The sequence below is a fragment of the Pristis pectinata genome, chromosome 6 (assembly GCF_009764475.1).
Source record: "Pristis pectinata isolate sPriPec2 chromosome 6, sPriPec2.1.pri, whole genome shotgun sequence".
Classification (NCBI taxonomy): Eukaryota; Metazoa; Chordata; class Chondrichthyes; order Rhinopristiformes; family Pristidae; genus Pristis; species Pristis pectinata.
This window is the reverse complement of record NC_067410.1, coordinates 71,359,023-71,376,416: the sequence shown is the minus strand read 5'-3', so window position 1 is coordinate 71,376,416 and position 17,394 is coordinate 71,359,023. Positions and strand designations below refer to the sequence as shown.

General features: G+C 40.5%; 1 protein-coding gene across 1 annotated transcript in view; it reads left to right on the top strand.

Moving 5' to 3' along the window:
* The window catches only part of LOC127571531 (calsyntenin-2-like), a 422,857-nt gene that overhangs the window by 379,000 nt on the left and 26,463 nt on the right, over positions 1-17,394 (top strand). The window contains 2 exon segments of the mRNA XM_052017987.1: positions 14,359-14,525; positions 14,927-15,075. Of these exon segments, the coding sequence (XP_051873947.1) occupies positions 14,359-14,525; positions 14,927-15,075 (316 nt within the window).

Sequence of the window (17,394 nt, the reverse complement as noted above, 5' to 3'; positions counted from 1 at the left end):
AGTTTCTACCACTACACTCACTAGGGACAATTTACAGCAGCCAATTAACCTACCAACATGCATATTTCTGGGATGTGGGAGGAGATCACGGCACCCATAGGAAACACGCAGTCGCAGGAAAAATGTGTGAACTCCCCACAGACAGCAAGATTAAACTCAGGTCACTGGAGCTGTGAGACAGTGGCTTACTACCTGGACCACTCTGCCAACCACACTCCACTCCTCATTGTTTGGGCATCAATTGTAGGTGGATGGCATGGCACCATTCTTGCTGTCACCTCTTTATCGGACACTTTTCTGGGTGCCTTTGGAATTAGGCTCTGTGTTCTTTGGTTAAGGAGGGATATCACCAAGATTCTCATTGTGCTTGTTTTGTTATGGATGAGGTCAAATTGGGGCCTTGGGTGAACCTTGGTTGGGAGGCTAACTCAGGCATGGCCATGTAGACTACCATTGGATAACAAACTGGAGGAATGGTATCCCTTTTGAAACTGTAACAAATAGGTGAGCGGGAAAATAGGTGAAGATATTCCCAGTGTAAAATGATCAGAAAACACCTACCTTCAGAAGAGTGAGATTAATTGAATGTACTTTAGGAAAGGCATTAACTTTGATCTCCATTCTTCCTCATGAACATAAACCAAGCAAACAATCACTGTGGCTCAATAGCTCATTCCTGGGATGATCTGATAATTAAACAAGACAGAATCCTAATTAACATTAAAAAATAGCAATAATGAACATAACAATTTAATAAAATTAACCAAATGATAAATATCAAATTCATAGAAGTTCATGTAAAATATATCAAACAAAAATGTGGAAATGTATCCAGATTCACCCTCTTTCTCAACCTGACTGGCTGATTTTCTAGGATAGGTATTGATTGTTGGCTAATTAAAGAAATGTCACACATGTGCAGGAATATTGAATTTACAAACAATTCAGTCGAGTCAATTACAACATGAAACTTCTTCAAATAATGAGCCTCACTGCAATTTATTGTGTTGCTCTATTACTGTCACAAATCACCAGTGCTATTAAGTGGTCTAAGTTGAGAATTTTTTCCATTAGATGCTATCGTATTTATTAGAAAAATTGGGTCACCTGTGGGGCATGAATTCCATAACCACTTAACTCTCTGATTCAATCAGTTTGCTGTCTGCAGACTTCTATTTGATTGCTGGTGTCTGCTATAGTGAGCCATCACTGCACAGTTAAAAATCCCTGCAAACAATGTTATTGAACAGAAATGACTTTTAGGGGTTGTTTTAAGCTATGGAATTGTATTTCAATCATACAGCCACAGAACTGGTTGAAATAAATATGTGCATTTTAGTATAAGCATTAACTGTATCAACTAATGTTTTATTCTCACAGTTTTACATTTAGCAAAACATTGGTTCTGCTCACTTTAATATCTGTCATAGTAAGATTTGACATTTGGTTAAACAAGAATTTTTCTGTTATAAACTGTTAGCAAAAAAAACATATAATTTGCAACTTCATGAATATTTGTGAATTCTTCCAATACAGTGAAGTGACATAGAGATTTATGCAGAGTCTATAATCTGTGTAACACACTCATCTTGACATAATATTATTTCAGTCAAACATTTCACAGTGCTCTGCAACTAGATGCCAAGCTAGGGAGAGAAAGAATAGAAAATAAATCTCTGAAGATCTATCGACAGAGTTGAGAATAATGAGTAATCGGAATCAGAGGAGTGTGGGTGCAACTAGGATAAGATTGATGATGCTAACATGTCAGGTGGATTGCAACTCTGCAATGATTTCTCATTGAGAACAAGGATCTGGAAATCTATATATTGCAGGAAAGGAGTCAAAGGAGCACAGCATGATCAGAAAAGATGGGAATGAAAGGCTTTTGCAAGAGAATGTTGAGGTGCGGATTTTTAGATTAACAGGTCATTGTTGAAGGGTGGAATAGGGAACGATTTGTGATATTAGTTCTACAGTTGATAAACCTATGAAAAACACAAGGAATTGATAATTCTCAATCACTTTGCTAGGAGAGGGCACAAGCCAGTTTTGAATGAGACACCAGTCCTGTGAAAGTCACAAACACTTGAGGTTCAATGTGTCCTCTATGATAGAAAAGGCCTTGCTAAAAGAACCACCTGCAAAGGAACTTAATTCCCGAGCTCCTGCCATTGCACAGAGTACAGATGGTGAGGGAAATATTTTAGGAGCAGATTAGAGGAGGAGTGGAGACGAGTGCAAGGCAGGGTTTGGGAAGACTTGGGAGAGCGAGGACTGAGGGTGGAAATGAGGAGAGCATCTAGTGGGCAAATTGGGGGGATAAACAGTGAGTATTGGGGCAGGGATCAGGGAAATCATCAGGGTGGTCCTAATGAGATCAGCAAGAAGGAGATGTGGGAGTCTGGGGACAATCATTCACAATGAAAAGGAAGAAACCTACCTAGAAAAAGATGGATGCTTCAGACTCCCTACAGTGCTCAAGGTTAAGGTCAGGCCCTTTGACTAAAGCAGAAGTAGGCCTCAGTGCTCTGGTTTATTGCTTGCTTCAGCGTTTGAGGTCTGCACTGATAGTGGGCCACATCAGATCATACAAGTGCTAGCAGTCAGCTATCTGATGTTACAGCACTTGCTCACCAGCGTATCATAAACAAAGAAACCAGACTGAAAATCCAGAGGAAGGTTTCTGGTACACAACGTGGATTTTTGATCAAATACTTAACATATAAATGTTGTACAACATAACAGAGCTTCTGGAAGAAGAACAGTTGGATCATGTGAAATTCAGATGGAACTGAAATCCATGGCTTTAGGAAATTGTGCAAGGAGAATGGAATATTAAATGGTATTGTAGTGTGAGGGAAGTTAGGAAGGGAAGGAGTTGTAAGTAGTCTTGTTTGACAGCTGTTGGATACTAATTTGACTGGACACAAAAGTAACAGGTGAAAGGCCACAGGTCAATGCTGAGGCCAAACGATAGCAAATGAGACCTGCTTGGATGGGCATCTTGATCGGCATGGACCATTTAGGCCAAAGGACCTGTTTTTTGTGCTGTCTAACTCTGAGGTCACTGGACTCAACTCCATCGCACCAATTATTTGGATGCTGTGAACGTTCATTCAGTTCTATGTGGTGTCTGAGGCACTCATGCATATCTGTGGCATGCCATTGACTGCAAATACATCGCTTTGTAGATACTGCCTGTCAACTGTGAGCAGCTAGTAGAGCCGCAGGCTTACAGTGCCAGAGACCTGGGCTCAATGCTGACCTCTGATGCTGTCTGCATGGAGTTCGGATGTTCTCCCTGTGATTGTGTGGGTTTCCTCCCATATCCCAAAAAAAGGTATGGATTGTTGGGTTAACTGGCCACAGTAAATTGCTCCTAATGTGTAGGTGAGTGGAAGAATCTGGGGGGAGTTGATCAGAATGTGGAGAAAATAAAATGGGATTAATGCAGGAATGTAAGTGGGTGGTTGATGGTCAGTGCAGACTCAATGGGCCATAGGAACTGTTTCCGTACTATATCTCTCTGATTTTGAGAGGTACTGGATCTGAAGGTAATTCCATTGCATCAATGTAAATTGCTGAACAATGCATAACACAGTATCTGTGCCTGGTCTCCTGAGAGCAGTCATGGCAATTTCTTTCTGTGACCGTCTGCTGTTCCAGAGATTTAAGCCACCATGACACACCTAAAGATTGGGCAGCAAGGAATATTGCCTGAAAACTATATAGTGTGTTTAGTGCATGAATTTCTCGGCACGTTTCTTCTGCAGATTTATTTAGCTTATTCTGAGCAGGTTTCATACTATTCCTAACTGCAAAAATTAACTTGAAGTTTTAGTCTCCAATTCAGATTTAATGGCTGCCTTACAGCCTTCCATTCATAACCTGATTGTCAATGTGTTTCTTGAACTCACTTCTTTCTGTTAATTCTGGTTCCAAGAAGCAGAATGTTTAAAACACTGACATTTCAATAGTCCTAAAAATAACATTTTCTACCACTTGTCCAAAAATATATTCTTTACTGACACCTAACATCACACTAATGTATAAAGAATTATTCTCCACTCATTGGGCCTCAATACTTAAAAATTGCTGGAAATACTTGGCATCCGTGGGGAGAGAAACAGGGGTCATGTTTCAGGTCAGTGACCTTTCGTATGATCATTGGTTTGGTCAAGTGAGATAAAATGACAAATGTCTTATGCCTGCTAATGGACCTGTGATAAAGCAGTAGATCATCTTGTACCCATTTGAAATGAGCTGTGAATTGTGACACCAGCAAAGCAGTCCAGCTGATTTCAAGACACATTCTTGAATCCTTCCTGCCTATTCCTGTAATTTAAATCTGTGCAAATTTTGTTTGGTTTTTAAAGGACAGCCCTTGCACAAAATTGAATTACAAAAACTTTTACCTGCTAGGAAACAAAAAATCAAAAATCATGAATCGTGGCAGTGCTTTTATTTGCCCTGGAAGTTCTCAGATTGTTATTACAACTGTGGAAAGATTAGTAGTTCCAACAGAGATGGGATTAATGAACCAATTTTAAACTGGATAACGAATTGGTTGCATACTTGGTCCAGCAGCAGCAATTAATAAAAGAATTTCAGCAAGAGATCCAGTCACTATTGAAGTCCCACAGGAATCTGTGTTGTGGCTGTCTTGGATAAAGATATTAAGTGAGCTAGTTTTCAAGCGAGCTGTTGGAAGTGACATGATTCTGGGTGCGAGAAATATAGAAAGCATAGAGTGTAGACTAATTATACTGTGCAGGTGTAATGGTCATTGAGATATGACAGATGCCCTTTACTATGGATAAATGCAGAATACTGACATTTGCAATTGCATATTTACAGGCACGTGGACACCATCCATGGTTACCAACTTGCAGAGAGAGAGAAACTCGTCAGCTCATCATGTCTGTACTGATTTTAATAGAGCTATCCAATTAATTACACTGCCTGCTCCTGCTCAGTACTTTTTCTCTTTCAAATATTTGTTCAGTTCAATTCTGAATGTTAATGTTGAATCTGCTTGCACCAAACTTTTAGGCAATGGATAAGTATGACCACCATCACAGTGAAGGTTTCATTGCATTCTTCCAAAAGGAATGATTTTCTAAGAACCTATTTTTCATTGCAAGTTATGGGTAATAGTCATGGGATTACTGATGCTGCAGACTGAGATTTCTTTGTTGCATTTGTTGCAAGAGGAGGAATTTTGCAAGGAAGTTTCATAGTGTATGTTTGCTGTCGAGGGCCTGAAAGACAAGCTGTGTTTTATTTCCTTACTTGTTCCTTTATTTCATACAACGCACTCTCTTATCTATGCAATTCCACATTGTAATACTAAAATATTCAAAATTCCCTAAATTTAGAAATACAGTATATCAGCTCTCTGACGATGTGAAACCCCTAAGGTTTGGCATCTGGTTCACCAGGTAATGTTTACCGTACTCCTTTTTCCCTCACTGTGGCCTCAGTTCCTGCATTCCCATTCCACTCACTGTGACCCCAATTTCTATGTTTCCTTTTAACTTACCCGAATCCCAGTTCCCACATTCCGTTTCCGCTCTCCAGGACCCCAGTTCCCACGTTCCTATTCAACTCATCCAGGTCCTGATTCCCGTGCTTCCTTAAGACTCTTCTGGGTCCCGGTTCCCACACACCCTTTCAACTCACCGGTGCCCCAGTTCCCCTGTTCCCTTTGAACTCACCAAGTCCCCAATTCCTCCACTCCCATAAAACTTACCTGGTTCACCGGACCAATTATTATAAAATTGTGTACTATCTTAACAAAATGAATTAAAATTATATTGGGATATTAATAGAAATAACATCCAATAGTCCAGTGTCCATCAAAGTCCTGAGCCTTCTGGAGCATTAAATTTGTACTGTATATATGGTTCACCATATTTTGAATTCTGATGCCACCTAGTGTTAGTAAGTAGCAATGTGTGGATATTGTTTCATGAGTTACAAGTACAGATATATTTGCAAATTAGGAGAAACATTTGTTTTTATATCATTAAAATGCATTTACTTTTTAAAACTTTGGTTATTTCAAAATAGCTTCTTTAATGATTACATAGCACTGAAAAAGATTTTTAAAAAATACACACAGGGTACAGGTGCATATCATAGTCTCGCTGTCCCAGGCTTTTGTTAGCTACACTGCCTCCAGGCAACCTTAATTGGTATTGGTGATTTTAAAGAAAATTACAGTAATATATTCACTCCCTCTTTCAACGTGCCATTCTTTTTTCATCAAAATAAACTTTATTCATAATAAAAGAAAATATATACAATAATAACTGTTCAAACCTTTACATTCGTGTACAGTTCAATTCTTAGTGTTACCTTTTTATATATAAAAAACACAGCACCGATGCCACACGTGTGGCTCCCTGGGGTGATACCCCAATCCCATATTTACAACATTTGAGCGGCTTCCTCGCCTGACCCCGCCCCTCCTTCTCCTGTGGCGGAGGAACCCTAAACTGTCATCCTTCCCCACTGAGCCCTCACGTTGGCTGCACCCAGCTTCAGTGCGTCCCTCAGCACGTACTCCGGCAGCCTGGAATGTGCCAGTCGGCAGCATTCCCCTACGGACATCTCGCAGTGCTGGGAGACCAACAATTTTCGGGCAGACCAAAGGGCGTCTTTCACCGAGTTGATGACCTTCCAGCAGCAGTTGATGTCCGTCTCTGTGTGTGTCCCCGGGAACAGCCTGTAGGTCAGAGAATCCTCTGTTACGCTGCTGCTTGGGATGAAACGTGACAAGGACCCCTGCATCTTTCGCCACACCCTCCTCGCAGACCCACAGCCCGCAAAGAGGTGGGCGACCGTCTCGTTCCTGGTGCAGTCCTCCCGGGGGCAGCGCGCGCTGGGGGTGATGCCCCAGCCATGCAGGACGGATCTTACTGGGAGGGCCCCTCTCACCGCCAGCCAAGCGAGGTCTTGGTGCTTGTTGGTGAGTTCTAGCGATGAGGCATTCTGCCAGATGGTCTGGACAGTCTGCTCAAGGAACCACCCCACGGTGTCCATCGAGTCCTTCTCCTGCAGTGTCTGCAGGATATTCCGTGCTGACCACTTCCTGATGGACTTATGGTCCAAGGGATTGGTCCAGAAGAACTTTTCCAAGAAGGACAGGTAGTGCGGCAACGTCCAGCTGACTGGGACGTTATGTGGCCACGGGGCCAGGCCCATCCTTCGCAACAGCCGGGACAGGTAGAACCTCGGTACGTAGTGACACTTGGTGCCCACGTACTTGGGTTCCACGCACAGCCTGATGCAGCCACAGACAAAGGTGGTCATCAGCATGTGGGCGACATTGGGGACACCTTTACCCCCATTGTCCAGGGACTTGTGCATGGTGACCTGTCGGACCCGCTCCATCCTGGATCCCCAGACAAACCGGAAAACGGCGCAGGTGATTTCCAAGTCGGAGGAGCGAGGAACAGGCCACACCTGCGCCAAGTACAGCAGCCCTGAGAGCACCTCACACCTGATGACCAGGTTCTTCCCAGTTATCGATAGGGAGCGCAGTTCCCACAGTCCCAGTTTCTGCTTCACCTTCCCAATCCGCTCACGCCAATTTTTGTTGCATGCCCCGGCCCCTCCGAACCAGATCCCCAGCACCTTCAGATAGTCAGGCCTGACGGTGAAGGGGATGTTGGATCGGTGGGGCCACTTGCCGAAGAAACCACTCTTGGCGCGGTTGACTCTGGCCCCTGATGCCGACTCAAACCGGTTGCAGATGCTGATCAATCTGCCGACTGACCTCGGGTCTGAGCAGAAGACGGCGACGTCGTCCATATACAGGGAGGTTTTCACCGGGGTGCCCCCGCTGCCTGGCAACGTCACCCCTCTGATGCTCTCGTCCTTCCTGATGGATTCGGCAAAGGGTTCTATACAGCACACAAACAAGACGGGAGAGAGGGCAGCCCTGCCTGACTCCAGACTTGATGGGGACGCTGTCAGTTTCTTAACTTTTGAAAATCCCACTCTCCCCCAACCCCCTGCTACTTCCTGTAGCCTCAATCCACCTCCCTTTTAAGATGTGTAGACCGACTTTAAGTAGTGGATGAAGTAACTGCCAGCCATATTGGCTGCAACCAATGAACAATGTGATTTAGTGCTGGCTGCACAGAGGATCCATCACAAAGTTTGCATGCTATCTCTGTCAGAAACAATGGTCTGTAGGTTAATCGCATATCACAATTCTCTTGCCTCCTCGCAGCATCTGTTTTTGACATTAAGAGGAATGCAACTGAAGTGATATTATAACATAGGCATAGAAAATGTGGAATTATATTTCATTCAAAAAGCACATAATCTGTGGCTGTCCTACAGACATGAGAACAGCAAAAAGTACTTTTGTTTTAAAATGGAACCAGAATGCACTACTAGGGAAAGTATCACATGGTCATGTGTTATCCACCTTTCCATGCTTTTCTAATTTTCTGCGTACAATAATTTTTAATGCAACCTTCTAAATGAGAGGTGCACTTTTATTAAACAAGCCAGTATTTGATTCAAGTTGATTCAGTCAATTAATTTTGCAATTAAAATTGTCTTAATATCTTCATATTAAATTGTAAAATTATTAGTGTTAATGTGAAATCAGAACATTTCTTACGACATTGTGTAAATATATTTTTGAATCTCCAGTTTTTTGTTTTTTTTTCTGTATGAGATGATTTTGAAATTTAGCTAATGAGTTTCTGGGTCAAAGAGTAATCTTAAGCATTTGTGTTTCAGGGCTGTTTGGATGATAATATGTTCAGTTCAAATATTGTCAGGGCACAAAGAAGAAACAAAAAGTCCCATGAATAATCATGATCTTATATAAATTATCCATAGGTATTGCTTGAGGTTACAAACCAGGAAAAGTCCAAGACATTTTCCTGTTCTGAAATCCTTTGAAAGTACAAGTAAAAGTTATTTCACTCCAATTTAATAAAATCTGCTGTATATGTTCTTGCTCTTTAGTTCAGTGGCTAAGATAATGGACAATAATTATGCCTTCATGCAATAAATCCAATTTACATTCCATTTAAATCAATGGATTAAAAAAGGAATGGGTTCCATAACAGGTAGATAATTCATCTACCTGGTCATTGCCCAACCACTGATGTTAGGTATAATTCCTGTAGAGATGCAGCTATTGTCGCAGTCAGAGAAACCAGTTGAATTTGAGTCATAGCCAGTCATTTTATCGGAAACATAATGAAATGAGAAACAAAACCAAAATTCTGTCTGTATATTCTGAGGATCAAGTTGATGTTAAAGATCAGGTTGTGTTATTTAAAAGAGAGCAAGGAACTCTCCCAGCAGGCATTTCTTCAATGACTGTTAAAATTAATGATTAACTGTTCATGCATCTATCTGTTTGTGGGCTTTTACCATAAGCATTTTCCTACTTAGCAATCACTGCACAGCAGATGGAATCATTCATTGTGAACCAATTCGTAACTTTCCGCAAGTGAGGAGATAAAATATCAGTACTTGTTTTCTCTGAAGGATTGGACTACATCTCTCTCTGATTTTGGTGAAAAATTGAAATAGATTCCTCTGTTGGAGCAACAGATTTATGAAACTAAATGGCCTTTTCCTTTTGTCTTAAGGCCAAGGTTTTGTGCTCAACTGGAAAGGACAGCATGAGCAGCTGATCTTAAAGAAAGCTGTCCATACAGACTTAAGGATCTCTGTGGTATGCACAGCTCTGTTTCTTCCCCTAACAGGCATTAGTTTAAGGACATCTTTAAATTCCAGTAGTTTTGATGTCAGTAGGCTAACAAAGCTGTTCTCGGATTGAAAAATTCTAATAGACAAGGAAGGGAAAAGCACCATAATTGTCTGTCTAATATATTCAGTGTAAGTGCAAAATACAGGGTGAAAAATACAAATATGACAAGGATAGAATCAAAAATGTTCGAAGTAATTATTTTAAAATAAAAAGGTTTAAAAAGTAATTATTTTATAATGAAATTTAATCTGAGTGAATCACAATACAAATGCCTCTTCCCACCCTGTCACTTGCTAGGATGCTATTCCCTTCTCTCAGTTCCTCCACTTCCACCGCATTTGTTCTCATGATGCGGCTTTCCATTCCAGGACATCCAAGATGTCCTCCTTCTTCTGAAAATGAGATTTCTTCCCCGCTGCTATCGAAGCAGCCCTTACCTGCATCTCTTCTTTTCCCACACATCTGCCCTCACGTCATTCCCCCCTCCCCCAAGACATAACAGGTATAGAGTTCCCCTTGTCCTCACCTACCACCCCACGAGCCTATGCATCCAACACATCATTCTCTACAACTTCCGCCACCTCCAGCGGGTTCCCACCACCAAGCACATCTTCCCCTCGCAAGGATCACTCTCTCTGTGACTCCCTTGTCTGCTCGGCCCTCCCCACCGATCCCCCTCCAGGAACTTATCCCTGCAGCTGCCGCTAAGTGTTACACTTGCCCCACACCACCTCCCTCGCCACCATTCAGGGCCCTAAACAGTCCTTCCAGGTGAGGCAGTCCACCTTTGAATCCATCGGTGTCTTTTACTGCGTCCGGTGCTCCCGGTGCGGCCTGCTCTACATCGGTAAGACCGAACGCAGATCGGGGGATTGCTTTATTGAGCACCTTCTCTCCGTCTGCCATACCAGCCAGGATCTCCCAGTGGCTAGCCATTTTAATTCCACTTCCAATTCCCACACCGACATGTCTGTCCAAGGCCTCCTCTACTGCCAAGTTGAGGCCAGATGCAGATTAGAGGAATGGCACCTCATATTCCGCCTTGTCAGCCTCCAACCTGACGGCATGAACATCGATTTCTCTCACTTCCAGTAATCACTCCCCTCGGTTCCCCCCCCCTTTGTTTTCCTTTATTCCACTGGCTCCGTCACCCCTTCTCTTTTCCTCCTCTGTCCTGTCGATCTGCCCATCACCCACACATTCCTCCCTCCGGTTGCCCCCCTTCCCTTTATTCCATGGTCCACCATCCTCTCCTATCAGATTTCATCTTCTTCAGCCCTTTGTCACTTCCACCTATTACCTTCCAACTTCTTACATAATTCCCACCCCCCACCCCCACCTGCCGATCATTGCCCTTTCACCTGGATCCACCTATCACCCGCCAGCTCTACCCCCACCCCTCCCCCCACCCTTTTATACCGGCTACCTCCCCTCTTTCTTTCCAGTCCAGATGAAGGGTCTCGACCTGAAACGTCGACTGTCCATTTCCCTCCATAGATGCTGCCTGACCCGCTGAGTTCCTCCAGTATTTTGTGTGTTGCTGCAGATTTCCAGCATCTGCAGTCTCTCTTGTGACACACACACAATTAGTATTCTTTCTCCTGACAATCTTTCAGGAAGAATTATGACTTAATGCTTGATAAAAGCTGACTTGTATTATCATGCAATAAAGATTCCATTCAGGATATTTTACAATGTGTCCAGTTTGTAAATACCTAAAGTGCTGTATTCTGCAGAATGTACTGGACTTGATGTGCTTCAGGTAATCCAGGTGTCCCAAGTATATAGGAGGGCAAGATTCACCGGTATATGACAGGCCCTAGGTTTTGAGCCAGCTTTGAGGTCTTGCTCTTCAAATATACTTTTCCTCAATAGATCAAAGGTTATGCTGGCATATTTAAGGCAATGCTAAATTACGTCATAGACATCTGCCTTCGCAAAAAGGTGGCTCACAGGATGTGGGAAATAGACAAGTTTTTCCAGGGTCTTGGCATGAACTCTTATTGTCAGAGGGTACAGTGGTACAGGGGTGGCAGGTTGGTGGAGAACCTTTGTCTTGCAGATGCTAAATGTGAGGCTCATCCCTTTTGCATGCTTCAGTGAAGGACACAATGATGACTTGAAGTTTAGCATTGGAAGGGTATCACCAATGTTGTTTCCCCAGAATTCTCCAAATTCATTGAAAGGATAAGCAAACCAATTTTAGCCAATGTCACCAGCATTGAGACCACATCATTTGCCTGCCCAACACTAGACTCCTGAAACAATCAGTCTATTCTGAGCTGTGTCATGGAAAGTGATTACCAAGTGGGCAGAGAAGAGAGTCAAGGATGTTTTCAAAGCCTCTTTGAAGAAGTACAGCTTTACCACTGGCTCCTGGCAGTCAAAGAAGCAGAATTTGGGATAATACAGAGAACTTCAAGCCATGCATTGGGAACATACAGAGACCCTGTGTAAATGCCAGAAGTTGTACACCATCTCACACCTCAGAACCTACAAAACTGGAGTTGGAGAAAGTTGCCCTTAATCCCAAGGGACTGCTGAAGGAGAAGGGGATGGGAAGGAAGAAGAGGAAGAGAATTGGCTAATCTAGTCTTCAGCAAGGGAGCTCCCTCACTGCTGCCCTGGTGATGGCCTGGGTTCTCCGTGAAGTGCTTTTACTGCACCTGACATTTTTGTTAAATCATTTATTTTCTTTGATTAAGGTTGCAGATGGCTACGAAACAACAAAGCCTATGAAGGAAAATTAAATCACTGACAGCAGTTTTGAGATTTCCACACTAAAATTCAGGAATGTCAGAATTACTGTCATTTACGTGACATGTCACATCAGTGAATACTGAGAGTTTTGCCACAATTAACAACCACAAAATCTGGCCTATATTTCCTAAAGCCTTGATAACACTTTTTTCTGTTTGTGGTGGTGAAAATAACTATTAAAGAATGTAAGACATTTGAGCCTTTAAAAATCAAAGTCTCCTGTAAATTATACATATTTGAAGCTACAATAAATTAACTTTAAGTATGCATAAGGCTACAATTGTTTTCATTTGGCTGAACTTGACAAATTATAATTTATGGTCAATGTTAAATGAACCTAAGTTAACACTGTTGTCTGATTCCTGCCATTGATTGACTTGGGATGAGTTTTAATTGGGCTACTGTCATAGATTTTAAAGCACAATAACTTTCTTTTATAGGGAAAGGCCAGGCAAACTGAACACAGCAAGGTCCCACAGACAATCTGTTTCTGATGGCATGTTTGAAGGATAAATATTGACCAGGGCACACTGTTGTTCATGTGAATAGCGCCAAGGGATCTTTTACAACGTTTAGGAGAATGGGTAGGGTCTTTATCTTGCATCACAGCTGAATAACAGCATCTTAAGAAGTGCACCTCTGTTATGACACTGCATTGAAGTGTCAGCCCAAATTAAATACACTGATCTCTGGAGTGTAGTTTCATGCAGTAGACAGCTTGTGCCGTGAGTGTTGATTTATTGTATATCTTCAAAGGAAACAGTACATCATTCAGAGGCCATACAAGTGGTAGGTACCATGTAATAAGCAGTGTGGTCTGGAGTATTTTGACCATCTAAATGGAGGCCATTTAGGAATATTCCAGATATTTTCCCTTTTTTTGATCTAGAGTTCTCATATTCTCACAAAAGTGGGTAAATGGATGTCTAATCATGATGCATAAGATATCACAATGAGGTATTGGGCAGTCTGGTAGACCAGCAATCTGTACTTGTGCGTTATTTTCTCACGTTCATATGCAATCCATTGCCACCTGACTAAGAGGTAAACATAACCCCAGAGCTACCAGGGTTTAGGAGATGGTGCAGAAAAATATGAAGACCAGTGAAGCCCACAGAAACAAGAATGAAATTAATTCTGAGTCACAGAGTTACAACAGCATTGGAAACAGGCCCTTTGGCCCACAACCCTTTTCATTGCTTCTACTTGTCTAAGTGTCATTTAAATGTCTTTCCAAAGAACTTGGATATAAAGAAGTGTCTAAGTGTTAAGGGGGGAGAGGACAAGTAAATCTTCAAATAGGTGAATTTTGATTATAGGGGTTAAATTCTCATGTTATTGCCATTATATATATTAAATGTACACTGCTATATTGTGTTTAAGTCAGGGAAGTTGCAGATTGATCAATTGATTATTTTCACAGTCATGAAAACAAACATCAGTGTCTGCTTTTCTGTTACATTGTCACTGATTTTGGTGTTCATATGACAGTTTTTAAACACTGCATTATTTGCTAATACAGTATTAATCATTTACCACAGGACTGTTTTAGTAGTATTAAAAAACATTGCAATTGTTCTAAATAAATCACCGACATTGTGCAAAGAACTCTCTAGCAAGAGATGCTCAATGTAATGGTCAACAATTTAAGCAGATGAAGTAAGGCGGCTTAAAAAAAAAGGGCATTTGAGACAAATATATTCAGTGTAAAACTTGAGCCAGTGGCAAGAAGTTCTTGTCCACAGGGAGGACAGTAGGGCATCGGTTATTAAGAAAGAAGATCGAGCTCTTGTTATACGTGCATTTTATCAACATTAATTTGTTTTAAAATTTTTTATCTTTAGGTGGGGAAATTTTAAAGCCTCAATTTGCCCAGTTTTTCCATGGTAGCCTCTCAGGTTTATCTATTCGTCCAGGCAAGATTGAGAGTCAGAAAGTTATCTCCTGTTTGCAGACCTGCAAAGAAGGTTTGGATATTAATTCCTTGGAGAGCCTTGGCAAAGAAATCAAGGTGAGGGATTACAGTGGCTCATATCTCTGCTGATAGAGATGTTTCTATTAATTTGCATCATTGATCAGTAAAGGTTAGTGTTTGTAGAATAAATTTGATTAAAAATAATTAATTTTAATTGATCAAAAATTAATTATATTAATTTGCATTTAAAATGTATTTTTGTCTAAACATTCCATATTGCAAAATATGTCTACTTCAGTAATTTGAGCATCAATTTATTTTGCAGTGCCAAATAGAGTCATTCCAAGTTCACAGAGACTCTATAGGTGAAACCAATGATATCATATTTCATATTTCGTTGCAAGTGGAAGTTTTACTTCATTGATATCTTTAATTTTGATCATGCTCGAGGACTGGCATTTACATAAGTTATAAATTAATTTTGTTCTTTTTGGTAGTTTCACTTTAATCCTGCCCAGTCAATCCTGGTCATGGAAGGGGATGACATTGACACCATAAATCGAGCAATGCAGTTGGTGGCATACATTAACTCAAGACAATTTCCAACTCCTGGCATTCGACGCTACACAATATCCACCCAAGTGCAGTAAGTTATTTGTGAGCTGTACTCAAGCTCAACTTAGTTTTACTCGTGATAATTCGACAAAGGGACATTTAGAATGCCAACTTTTCTTCCACATTAAAGTATAAATGTATTCTTCTATATTAGCAAATATGTCCTCATGTTAAGCCAACCCAAGAGCACATTATACTCAACTCAGTATTGTACATTGAGGTGAGATTAATAAATGATCTAAGTGCCCCCCAAAATAATAATATAAATGAATTTTACATTCATTTTGAAGGAGAGAAGAATTGGTCCAATTCTAGTATTTTAAACCTAAATAAGGGCACTTGTGAAAGCAGGGCCAACTAAAGTAAACTGGCAACTTAGGTTAAAGGATGAGACAATTGAGTTGCAATGTCAGACGTTTAAAGAGATCTTTCACAATGTGCAGAATAGATACCTGCCAACCAGAAGGAACAATCCCAAGCTAACGACCTATCTTCCTTAGCTATCAAATATGTTAAAGACAGTATCATACTTAAAGACAAAGTATATAATTGAGCAAATCAATGTGGTAGGACAGAAGATTATGCTTAGTGTAAAGAATAACAAATGGTAAAAAGATTACAAAAGAAAAAAAATTGAAGACTAAGAAAACTCAGTACTAGCTGGAAGTATGTAAACAATTAGAATTTCAAAAGGTATTTAAACAAAGTGAGCATTGGTCCTACAGAAAGTGTGTCTGAGGAATTAATATTAGAAAACAAAGAAATGGCAGATGAAGTAAAAACGTTTTTTTTAGTTTTTATCTTAAAGGTTACAAGTAGCATTCTAGAAATAGCTGTAAATCAGGAATTAGAAGGCAGGGGGAAATCTTGGAAAATTGCAATCACCAGGGAATGGTACAGAGAAAGTTTCTGAAGTCCTTAGGTACTGAGGAACTTCATTCTTGGGGCTTCAAAGGATTTGGCTTAAAATATCTCTGAAGAGATGTTTGATGCATTCATTTTAATTTTCCAAAATGCCCTAGATTTGGTGATCGTTCAATTAGATTGGAGAATGGTAAATGTAACTCCTTTATTTAAAAAGGGACGGAGACAGAAAACAAGTTATTACATGCCAGTCAGCTTAATGTTTCTCATAGGCAAAATGTCAACAGCTATTATTAAAGATGTTATAGAAGATCACTTAGAAAAATAAAAAGTAATTAGGCACAGTCAAGTTTTGTGAAAGGGAAATAATATTTGATCAACTTAGTGGAGTTCTTTGAAGAAGTTTTGTGTTATGGATAAAGGAGAACCGATGGATGTACTCGTTTTAGATTTCCAAGAGGCATTTGATTAAATGCTGCAACAAAGGTTATTGCACAAGGTAAAAGTTTATGGCATAAAAGATATCATTTTGGCCTGGATAGAAAATTGGCTAGCTAACAGGAAACAGTGTAAGCATGAATGGAACTTCTGCAAGTAAGATATGATGAGTGGTATTCCACAGGGATCACTTTTGGGGCTTCAAGTTTCACAGTTTATATAAATGACCTGAATGAAGGCACTGAAGATTTGGTTTCTAATTTTACTGATAATACAAAGATAGGTAGGAAAGTATGTTGTGAAAAGGGCTTAAAAAGACTACAATGCAAAATAGATAGTTAAATGAACAGAGAAAGGTCTGGCAAATGGAGTAAGATATATGGAAATTGTTCATTTTAGGAGCAAAAATAAGGAAAATAAAAGTATAATATATAATTGGTAAGAGCTTGCAGTGCTCTGAGATACAGATGAACTTGGATGTCCTAGTGTATGATTTGCAAAAAAAAGTATACAGATACAAGAAGTAATTAGGAAAGCTAACAAGATATTGTCCTTTATTCTTTATTGCCAGAGCAATTGAGGTTATGTTTAAGCAATACAGAGCATTGGTGAGATGTCATCTGGAGTACCATTGATACTATTGGCTTCTTACTTAAGGAAGGATGTTAATGTGTTGGAAGTAGGTTCTTGGGAAGACAGGAATGCAGAATCAAGGTCACAATCTGATGAGCCAGAGTAGGTTTGAAGGGCCAAGTAATCTACACCTTGATTTATATGTGACTTTCTAATTGAAGATTTACATTGGCCCTTAACATGGATATAAATTATTTTCTCACCACTAAAGTTAAACTAATTGGCTTGTAGTTACTTCATCCCTTTTTAAATTTTCAAACAACATTAACAGCTCTCCAAGCCTTGGGAAGCTCTCCTTAAAGCCAGAGAAGACTGAAAAATTGTATTCAAACCTTCTGTAATTTCCACCCTTGATCTTTTTTGCACCCTAAGATATCTTTTATCTGGGCCTCGTGATTTATTCATTTACAAGGAT